The sequence below is a fragment of the Oratosquilla oratoria genome, chromosome 17, assembly GCF_046742065.1.
Source record: "Oratosquilla oratoria isolate Oo_2021 chromosome 17, ASM4674206v1, whole genome shotgun sequence".
In the NCBI taxonomy this organism is placed as follows: Eukaryota; Metazoa; Arthropoda; class Malacostraca; order Stomatopoda; family Squillidae; genus Oratosquilla; species Oratosquilla oratoria.
Genome location: NC_134793.1, coordinates 27897473 through 27909037, shown reverse-complemented (window position 1 = coordinate 27909037; position 11565 = coordinate 27897473). Strand labels below are relative to the sequence as shown.

The window sequence follows — 11565 nt, the reverse complement described above, 5'->3', positions numbered from 1 at the left end:
TTTTACAACAAAATTTTGATTCACACACCCCCTACCTTTCCTAAATCCACACTCTTCCTCCCCAATTACTATCTATGGTGGTTATGGTGGTGTGTGTGTGTGTGTGTGGAAGGGGATGATTTCTGTTACCATGTTTTCCATATGTAACATGAAAGGCATTTAAGATAGAGTGATGGGACGATCCTGCTCTTTGTAAATTCACCCTACACAAATCTTACCTTAATTTTTCTCAGTTAATCCCAGTTAACCATGATTATTTTTTAAGAGGCACCTTAAATATCCCATGGGTGCCACTTAATAGAAATCTGACTAAACATAGCTTGCAAAATAAAACAAGAAATGCAATTGTGTTATTTATTCTTTCATATACAATTAGTTTTCTTGTACCTGCACCAACAGATTACCACAGATACATAACCTTATAAACAAACCTCTCTAGCATGGAGATTTCAGGAAATATTTACATAGACATACATCAGTGTCTAGATCTAATGATCACTGGGATAGTTGCTGCACACATTACAGCAAACTCAGCAAAGGAATCCATACAATTACTACCAACCTGGATTTTTTGCTTTCATACTATGGACCTATGAAGTTGTATCTCTCATCAAATATTGATGATTTTAAAATTACCTTCTTAGTCTGCAATGCTGTCCAGCTCTCCTTCAACCTTAAACCATTTGTCTACCTGAATACTTGTTTACAGTACTAACTCTTTACTGCTATTTGTACATCTTCACTCCGGTGTGATCCATCACAAAAAGGGCGGTTGTTTGTCTGTTTACAATTGCACAGCCACACTTCCATGGTTTTTGGTGCTTTGAAGATGACTGGCTTAAGGTTGATTTTCAGATGTTGATTCAGGTGAGTCAAATCACAGAGAGGCTTAAAAGTAAAGAAAATATTCTCGCTAAAATCTTTGAAGTACAGTAAGTTCTTACTTTATATACAAGTTACATTACAAAATTAATAAGCTTGGGTGGGTATGGGATGGGTTTTGGCTGAGTGTATGCTTTGATTCAGCTACACCCCTTTTCAGGAAGGAAAGGAATTTTGGTATATATGTATTGACCTAATTATAGTATACAGGAAAGGAGCAATGCTTGTTGGGTCCTGCCTCCTATTCTCTAGCTTTCTAACAGACCACCTAGACTCGTTCATGTACAGTTCCAACTTAATCTATATCTTTGATTTCCAATTATCATATTTAGATTTGAACTCGTGGGCTACATCACATTCTAAGGTATTCCACATATTTATACATCTTTATGGAAAACTGTATTCTTCACATGTATTTACCTAGTTGTATCTTACAGGAAGGGGAGCTATGCTTGTGGTGTCCCATCTCTGTATCTCACCATATCTAATTTGCCCTTAAATTCATGTGTTGTTTTTGCACATACTTTTGTTTCATCTAGTGTGTTCCATACATTCACTACTCTATGGAGAAAGCTGTTTTTTAGGACTTTTCTCTGTCCCTTTTTAATTTCCTTCTATGTTCTCTTGTGTTTCTCTTATCCCAATTTAGTAAATCTTCTCTATCCAGGACTTCTATATCTTTCATAATTCTGTAAATGGTCAACAAATATCTTCTTTTCTTTGTTCCAGAGTCAGTAATTCTAGTTTTGACAATCTGTCCTTATATGGCAGTATTGATAGTGCTGGGGCCATATTCAATCTTCCTTAGATTAATATATATATATATATATATATATATATATATATATATATATATATATATATATATATATATATCCCAATTTCTGCATATTTTTTTTCCTTTTTCTTTTCTCCATCTTTTCCAAGCTTCTGTTTTTCACTTCACTGCCCCTTCTATTAAACCAGCACTTAATATACACATTTTCCTGTTTTTGCTTTGGGACATTTATCCACTCCTTTATAGACTTTCATCAAAATAATTCATTTTTCTACCACTTGTGTTTCTTCCTTGTATTTTTCCCAGCTTGCTTTAACCCCTTCCATACGGTGACACCTATGTAGGCGTCATGAGGAGCAAGTGGGTACGCGAGGATGCCGATGTTGGCGTCTTGATTATATTTTTTGTAGTTGTACCTGCGTGACCCCCATACTCTGTAAACTGGCTTCGTCATATTTTCTATGGTTATCAAAATTCACGGGAGAAAGAGAGAACGATCGATACAGCCGTGACTTTATTTTTTATAATGCAAGTATTATGACGCAACATCGTACGTCTGGCAGCTAATGCTGCCCGCGAGATTTTGGCCCGGCATGAAGTGGTTAAGAAAAAATTCCCTACATCCCTCAAATTCCATTTTACTGTACATCTGTCTTCTGCATCCAACCTAGTTATGGACCAAAATGTCTCCTGTTGGCATGCTCCTTTGTAATCCTTTTCTGTGTTTCTCATTTCTCTTTATATAGTTCTAACTTTAGTATGTGGTCACTCTTTGCAATTGGTGTCTTGTATTCAATTTTGTCTACTATTTAAGATTCTGACATAAATAATAAATCTAGTCTTGACAAATATTTCTAAATATAGTATTTTTTTTTACCCATTGTGTCTTTGTATGTTCTATAGTCATGTTGAGTAATACATTTCCTCATTGATCCTCTCCACCTTTCACTGTTATCTCTTCCCAATTAAAACTTTCCATGAGTATTGCTTTATTTCCATCCTTCAGCATCCCATTTAATGAAGATCTTATATCATCTAACATTTTGGAATAATCCCTCTCCAAGACCTCATTTTTGGGGGGCAAATAAATCACTGCAATCTTTCTACTTTTCATGTCACTATCTTCAACTCTTATTGTGATCAACTCTACTCTGTTCTCTCCATATGTAACTTTTGTCACATTTAAGTTTTTCTAAACCAGGAACATGACTCCACCACCTTGTTTCTCCTATTTCTAAGCCAGTGATTATATAATCCATGTCCAACACTGGTACTACCAGACCCCTTAATTTTGTCTCCACAATTCCCATTACATCTGGTTTTGCTTCTGATAGGTAATCATTTAGTTCATTTAATCCTGAGATTAATCCATCTATGTTGGTATAAGCTAATTTTAATAATTTATTCCATCTCATCCTCTGAACTTCTTTTATACCATTTTCTCAGTCTCATATCTAACACTTCAATAGAACTGTGTTACTCTGTCTCTGTTCTTTTCTCATTTTTTTAGCTTCATTTCTTAATGTCTTAATTTTCTCTCTTTCCTCATCATTCATGTCTCTTTTTATCCATATATTTTCATAGTGTTAGTTTCTTGCTAATTTTCTTGTTCTTGCTAAGATTTCTTCCACTGCCATTTGTGACCTTAATTTGATCTTTAATGATCAATTTTTTTCTTTTTCTTTCTGCATGTTTACCCATTCTGTGCACTTTATTTTTCTATTTCTTGTACTAACTTTTAAAACATTTCTTGCCCATTATTTGTCCTCTTTATCTCTCATTAACCAATTTGGGTTATGTTTTTCCTTTAGACCATATATTACTACACACTTTTTTTGTCTACTGTATCCCTTACTAGATTTTCTTTAATTACCTTAGTGACAGCATCTTCAGCCGTCTCCTGCATTTGTTGATGAACTATTTCTTTAAAAATTACCATATCTTCTCCTTTGTCTTTTTTCCAATCATTCCCGACATGTTGCAAATCATCTTCTCCTATGCTTTTTCCCACTTCCACGGTCATTGCTTTTAACCATTCATCCACCTCTTTCCTTATGGTCTTCTTATCTGTGTTTTCATTATTTTTCAACCTCTCATTTTCACATTTTCACTAGGCCAGTTCTTTTTAGTCCACTTATCTCTTCTTTTATTTCAGTGTTTACTTTTTTAAGTCACTCATCTTCCATAGATCAATAGTTTCCTGCTTCCATGATTCGTTTATATTTCTCATGTCCCTCTTTATGTCTATAACTCTACTAAAAAGTCTTCTTTCGTACCCACTAAATCCAGAGAAATGACCCTCATAGCCATTATCAAATAGAAACCTTTTCGTGCCTCTTGGTCATCTGAAACCTATGTTTACATTTTGTTTTGCCCTTGCGCTGGCAGATGGCTCTGGGTACATGTTTATATTGTAACATGACAGATGGCAATCTTGGGGTTTCTCTGTCCCATCATCATTTTCTTCCATTTTACTTCAATTACACACTATTTACATTATAAATCAACCATTCTGGGTATCTACAAGCACTCCCCTTCCCATATATCCCTAGGTATTCTGTAATTGTATCACTGTTAACTATGTTTAGTATTTAAAGTATTTCAGAAGCTCCAGTTTATGCATATTGTCACTATGACAAACGACGCGTATTTACCTAGTTGTATTTTACAGGAAGAGAGCTATCCTTGTAGTGACCCACTTTTGTATCTTTCAGTATCCAATTTGATCTTATACTCTTGTATAGTTTCTGCACTCACTGTTTCCTCATTCAATTTGTTCCAGATATCTACCACTCTGTGTGGGAAACTATTCTTTTTCAGATCTCTTCTGTAACTATGCTTTTTAATTTTTTGTCCATGTCCTCTTGTTTTTCTTTCATCCACTTTAATAAATCATCTCTATCAAGGACTTCCATCCGTTTCATAATTCTGTAGATGGTTAGTAGATCTCCTCTCTCTTCTTTGTTCCAGGGTTGGTAGTTTGAATTTGGCCAATCTTTGTTTGTATGTCAATTTGGAGAGTGTTGGTGCCATCTTTGTCATTGCTCTTTGAATTCTTTCTATTTTCTTAATGTTCTTTTTAGTACTGGGTGCTCATAGTGTTGCAGCGTACTCCAATCTTGGTCTTATCAATGTAACTAATATTTTCTTTAACCATTTCTTCATTAAAGTAGTCATAGGCCACTTTCATTGATCTCAGTAAATTGAAAGTTTCTCCAACTATTTTGTTTATATGTTTGCCTGGTGCCATGTCATTGCTGATAGTTACTCCTAGGTCCCTTTCCGAATTGATTTTTTTAACTTCCTTTGTACCAATTTTATATTGTCCCAATATTCTATTTTTACTTTTTCCAAATTTCATTATACTACATTTCTTGATGTTGAAGTTCACACTTTTGACTCCATTCCCAGACTTTGTCCAGGTCTTTTTGTAGTGATTTACAATCTTCCTCTGTACTTACTCTTTTTAGTAGTTTTGCATCATCTGCAAAGAAGTTCATATAACATTCCACACCTTCATCCATGCTTTTTATATATATGGCAAACATTACAGAACCTTGCGGGATTCCACTTACCATTTCTTCCAAGGTCAAGTTCTTGTCTCTAGGTTCCACCCTCATTTTTCTCCCATTCAAGAAATCTTTCATCCATTCCAATAACTTTCCTTGTACTCCACCTATTGTTTCAATTTTTTTAGTAGCTTTTTGCGTGGTACTTTTTCAAATACTTTTTGTAAATCTAAAAAGGCACAATCTGCCCATCCATCCCTATCTTGTATTATTTCCATTACCACTGAGTAAAAGCAAATCAAGTTTGTGGCGCATGATCTTCTGCATCTAAATCAAAATTGTTTTGGATTTAGTATATCATTCTCTTCCCAATGTTTAATCCATTTACTTTTGAAAACATTTTTGCATATTTTTGCTATTGTGCTTGTAAGAGAGACTGGTAGTTGGTTGGATTTTCTTTGTCCACTAATTTGTATATTGGTACAATATTTGCATTTGTCCAATCTTGTGGTAATTTTCCTTCTTTGAGTGAGAAATCAATTAGCTTGTGGATTTTGTCCATTAGTTCATCTATACATTCTTTTAACCACTTCACTCCGGGCCAAAATCTCGCGGGCAGCATTAGCTGCCAGACCTACGATGTTGCGTCATAATACTCGCATCATAAAAAATAGTCACCGCTTATATTGATCGTTCTCTCTTTCACCCGTGAATTTTGATAACCATAGAAAATGTGATGAAGCCAATTTAGAGAGTATGTCAGTTACGCAGGGACAACTACAATAAATATAATCAAGACACTGATATGGCAGCCTCGCATATCCACTTGGTCCTCATGCCGCCTACGTAGGCAGCACCGTATGGAAGAGGTTACTATCCAATTTGTAATTCCATCAGGCCCGTGTGATTTTCTGAGGTCGTTTTTTATTTGGTCCCTTATCTCTTTCTGTGTCACTGTTATTTCCTTCATTGGGGGGGGGGGGATCTTTCTTTCTGTCCTTCCCAATTTTGTGTACTTTCATTTGTGAATACAGATTTAAAATGTTTGTTCATAATTTCAGCCATTTCTACATTATATATTCATTACTTCCTTCATGCAGTTTCACTATTTCATGTTTATCTTTTAGTTTGTCATTTACATGCCTGTAGAATAGTTTAGACTGGTTCTTGCATTTTCCTATTATGTCCCATAGTTTCTTTTCCTTCCCTGCATATCTTTACATATTCATTTCTTAGTCTTATGTATATTTGCCATTTGGTCTTTTTTTCCCCCCATCTTTCCCAGGCTTTGTCTCTTCTATCTTTAGCCTCACTACACTTTTTGTTATACCAGCACTTTTTGTACACCCATTCTTATTTCTTCTTTGGTACATATTTGTCTATTCCCTCCTTGTAATATGTTCTATTTCTCTTCTATCTTTGTTTCTTCATTTAAGAAGTTTCCTCAGTTTGCATTTTGAATTTTTTTTTCCGAGTTTCTCAAAATCCATTTTGTTGTACATTAGTCTTCCTTTTCTGTTTCTCATTTCTTTTCAAATCAATTTGTTCTTTAGTTGGAACTCTTTAGTATGTGGTCACTCTTCCCAATTGGTGTCTAGTATCCCATTTTATCCACGATTTCAGGCTCTGATGTAAATATTTAATCCAGTCTCGATAGTTCTTCACTGTTTCTATATCTGGTATTTTCCTTTACCCATTGAGTCAATGTGTTGTCAATGGTTATATCCAGTAAAATATTTCCCCAAAGTTCTTCACCTTTGACTGTCATTTCTTCCCAACATAATTCTTTTGAGTTAAAGTCACCCATAATTACAAAGTTTTCTCCTTTCAATAATTCAATTAATGCATTCTTTGTGTCTTCCAGTATTTTGGAGTGATCACTATCTGTCCAAAACTGTGTTTTTTGGGGCACATATATTACTATAAATTTTCTACTTTTCATGTTTCTGTTTTCAACTTTAATCATAATCAATTCCACATTATTTTTCCTTCTGTTATCTTTGTCACATTTAAACCTTTCTTAGTCAAAAACATGACTCCTCCACCCTGTTTCTCCATTCTGTTTTTTGCCCAATGGTTGTATAGACCTTGTCCCACAGTATTTAATGGTAGTGGACCTTTTAATTTTGTCTCCACAATTCCCATTATGTCTGGTTTCTCTATTGACAGATAGTCATTTAATTTGTTTAGTCCTGAAATCATTCTGTTTGTGTTAGTATATGTTATTTTTAATTTTTCTTTTCTTCTCTTTTTTCGTTTATGTTTCCTATTTTTTTGACATACTATTTTCTCAGCCTCAGGTCCAGTACTCTCCGAAAAAAAACTCATTCTTTTCAGTCTCTGTTCTTCTCTTGTTTTTTTCATTTGCTTCATATCTAAATGTCTTTTCTTTTCTCTTTTTCCTCATCTCTCATTTCCTTTATCTATACATTTTTGAAATTTTCATTATTTGCCAGCTTTGCTGCTTTTGATAGTACTTCTTCAGTTATCACTTGAGACCTTAGTTTGATTTTTAGTGGCCTATAATATTTTTCTCTAGAGTACTGTCCTATCCTAGGCACTTCTTCAATCTCTGTCTTCCTGTCCCTCCTCTTGAACCTCTTTCAGAATTGCCTTTGCAATTTTCCTCTTATTTTTCTCTTTGGTATTTGTATACATTATGTTTTTCTTTAATACCATAAACTACAATGCACTTTTTTATCCACTGTGTCTCTTATCCAATTTTCCTTTCCTTTAATTACTCTAATTACCGTTTCTTTACCATTTTCCTCTACCTGCTGTACTACTTCTTTAAATGTTATTTTCTTATTTTCTTGTTCTAGTTTCAATTGATTTTTTTTATTTCTAGGAGATCTGACTCCTTAACTGATTCTCCAACTTTTTCAGTCACTGCTTGTATTTGTTCTTTGTGTGTGTATGTATTTACCTAATTGTATTATACAGGAAGGGAAGCTATGCTCATGGTGACCCATCTTTGTATCTCACAACATCTAGTTTGTTCTTAATTCATGTATAGTGTTTGCACACACTATTGTTTCATCAAATTTGTTCTTGACATCCAGCACTCTATGAGGAAAGCTTTTTCTTTCACATCTCTTCTATAACTGTCCTTTTTTAATTTCTTTTCGTGTTCCATTGTTTTTCTTCTATCCTAATTTAACAAGTCTTCTCTATCAAGGACTTCCCTGCTTTTCATAATTCTGTAAATGGCCAACAGATCACCTCTTTCTCTTCTTTGTTCCAGAGTTGGTAGTTCCAGTTTAGACAATCTTTGCTCATATGTCAGTTTTGAATGTGTTGGGGCCATCTTTGTCATTGCTCTTTGGATTCTATTTTCCTTATATTATTTTTTGTACTGGGTGTCCATAGTGTCGCTGCATACTCCAATCTTGGTCTTATCAGTGTGACTAGTATCTTCCTTACCATTTCCTCATCCAAGTAATTAAAAGCCACCTTTATTGATCTTGACAAATTGTAGGTTTTTCCAACTATTCTGTTTATCTGCTTGTGTGAGGACATGTCTTTTGTGATGATTACTCCTAGGTCCTTTTCAAAACCAACTTTTTTTTTTACTTCTTTTGCACTGATTTTGTATTATTATTATTTTTTTTTTTTTCTCTTCAAGTAGAGAAGAAAAGGTAAAAGGTGCAGATGGAGAGATGATAATGGAAGAGAAGGCAGTAAGGGGAAAATAGGCAGAATATTTTAGGGAGTTGCTAAATGTGAAGGAGGATAGGGAGGGAAAGATAGCTGCAGTGGGAAATGCGAAGAAAATGAGAGTGATGAGTGAGGAGAATGGAGAAATAAGGAAGGATGAGGTGAAGGCAGTTGTTAAGATGATGAAAGCAGGTAAGGCACCTGGTCTGGATGGATGCCATGCAGAATGTCTGAAAAAGGGAGGTACAGTGATGGTGGACTGGCTGGTGAGGTTATTTAATGTTTGCTGGAGAGAGGGTAGAGTGCCAGAGGGGACAAGTGTGAATGTAGTAGTTTCAGAGGGATTAGCTTGTTAAGTGTAGTTGGGAAGGCTTATGGGAGGATCTTGATTGAGAGGATTAGGAGAGGAACAGAAGGAGTAATTGGTGAGGAACAGTGTGGATTTAGGACAGGTAGAGGTTGTGTAGATCAGATCTTTGTGGTATGGAAGGCAGATGTGGGGGGAGTGAACATGAGGGGACGTCCTAGGATGAGGTGGATGGATGGGGTGAAGGGGGCTTTGGGGAAGAGGGGAATGTCTGTTGAGGAAGGACGGGAGAGGACAGAAGACAAGGGTGAATGGAGAATGGTTGTATATGGATGATGTTGTGATTCCATGAGGTGGAATGGGCGTGGGGATGGGGGGTGAGGTAGTATGTATGAGCAAAATTTGATGCAGCCCGAAGGGATTTCTCCCCGCCCTCTCCTTTTATGCAATAGGGGGACGGAGAGGGGGGGATGGGGTCGCCGATTTAATGAAGCGGCCTTGCTGTGGATGTGCTGTGTCTTGCAGCACTGCTTCTGACCCAGGGCAGTGGACAGGGTGCAGGGATGACCCGTCATCCAGGAGGTGCTAAGATAAGATGGAGGGTGGAGGGGTGTGGAGTGTATTCAGGGATGGAATGGTGGAAATGATTTTATGCCTTTTCCTTTTTGGCTACCTCCCTTGTAAGGGGGAAAAAGCCTTGGTATATGTATGTATGTATGTACTTTTTCTAAATTCTATTATAGTAAAATTCCTTTTATCCAACCTTTGAACAACTGACTAGTCCAAACATCTGACTTTTTTCTTCAATGTCCCAAATCAGATAAATGTTGAATTTGTCCAAACATTCAACCGTCGAGTGATTGTTTAGTTGTTGGTCTCGACACTACAGACTCATGGCTCTCAGGTCAGCTGTTATTTTTGCGGGCATTTCAGTGTTTGTTTACGTTTGGCCTTTCGAGGTTATTTCTCCTCAACTCTGCTATGTTGTTTATTATGCTTTATTGTACCGTAAATAAGTGAAAATGTTCAACAAGAACCCACTGTGTTGGATAAGAAGAAATGAAATAGATGATATCCATATATTTCGATCACGGACTGTGATCTTCTTCAGTGGAATACAGAGTAGTGGAGCAAAAGGCATGTCTTATGTACAGAGAAAGAAGAAGGAACATGGGTAGGACTCAGGTAGCTTCTAATGCTTTGTGGGGCAAGTCACCCGCCTTCACCAAAGATGGTAATAATTTGTTGACTGCCCAGGTAGTAATGCAGTTAGGTGACCATTGTCCATTTGAAATATCAAAATTAGGAAATTTATTTATCAAGGATGATTCTATTATTTTCCTTTTAAAACTACACTTTGAATTAGAAATAATTTTTGCCTCATTCCAATCCATACGATGGCCTTCCTTGTCTACGTGTTGGAAGACAGCGGAATTTTGTTGTGCAGGTACTCCTCGTTTAACGACCTACTCGGTTAACGACAACTCGGAGTAACGACGGGCTTTATGACATTCGTTTAACGTAAATCTCCCGAAGTTACGACGTCGTGTACGATAATTAAGTTGGCTGAGGCAAATTTGTATGATGTTATAAATGAACTTGTACGGTGGATATTACCTGTGAGGTAAAGTGTTCTGAAGCTTAGGTCTACATTACCATCCTGCAAGCTGAAAAAACTACCTGGGGTACAGTATATACCGGTAGTGGTAAATTTTTAGTTTCGACCAAGGGCGCAATATAGCAATAGAAAATTAATTATTAATTTTGTAAATTATAATGTATCAACGTAATATGCAATTTTGTGAGCGGAAAAAAAAAGGTGCTAAAACAAATTTCGTAAGTAACGAAGTCATGTCGGACGAATGGTACACCATGTTTGTTATGATAGATGCCGATGTCGAAGAAATGAAAGGATGATAAATTCGTCTAACCTAAACTAAACTAACCTGTGTTTGATAAATCATTACCTGCAAATTAAATGTCATCCGGCTCGTCCTCGTTGTCGTCGTCGTGAGAGACGTTGGCAGACAAGATGGCGTCCCGATCCTATGCTACCGACTTCGTTCATTAGCATATTTTCTTGTAGCATGGTATTTTTTACTTTCATTTCCGCCCACAAAATTGCATATTACGTTGATACATTTTAATTTACAAAATTAATAATTAATTTTCTATTGCTATATTGCGCCCATGGTCGAAACTAAAAAAATACCCCGGTATTCAATATGGAAAGTCAGCATACGCGGATTTGGTCATATACGGTAATTTCAGGAACCTAACCACCATAAATAAAGTTTTAATGTACTGTATAAAAGAGGGAAAATACACGAAAATAAAGATACATGTATTGCTGGACATTGTACATACAGTACATGTACGTATATGTATACACTCGTCCTCGTTGTTGTGGTCATGAGAGACGTTGGCAGACG

At 36.0% G+C, this 11565-nt stretch overlaps 1 protein-coding gene across 1 annotated transcript in view; it reads right to left on the bottom strand.

The window, feature by feature from the left end:
* Positions 1-340: 340 nt before the first annotated feature.
* The window catches only part of LOC143034562 (uncharacterized), a 34524-nt gene continuing 23299 nt past the window's right edge, over positions 341-11565 (bottom strand). The window contains exon 3 of the mRNA XM_076200795.1: positions 341-888. Within this exon, the coding sequence (XP_076056910.1) occupies positions 712-888 (177 nt within the window). The 3' untranslated portion in view covers positions 341-711. The remainder of the gene's footprint in view (positions 889-11565) is intronic.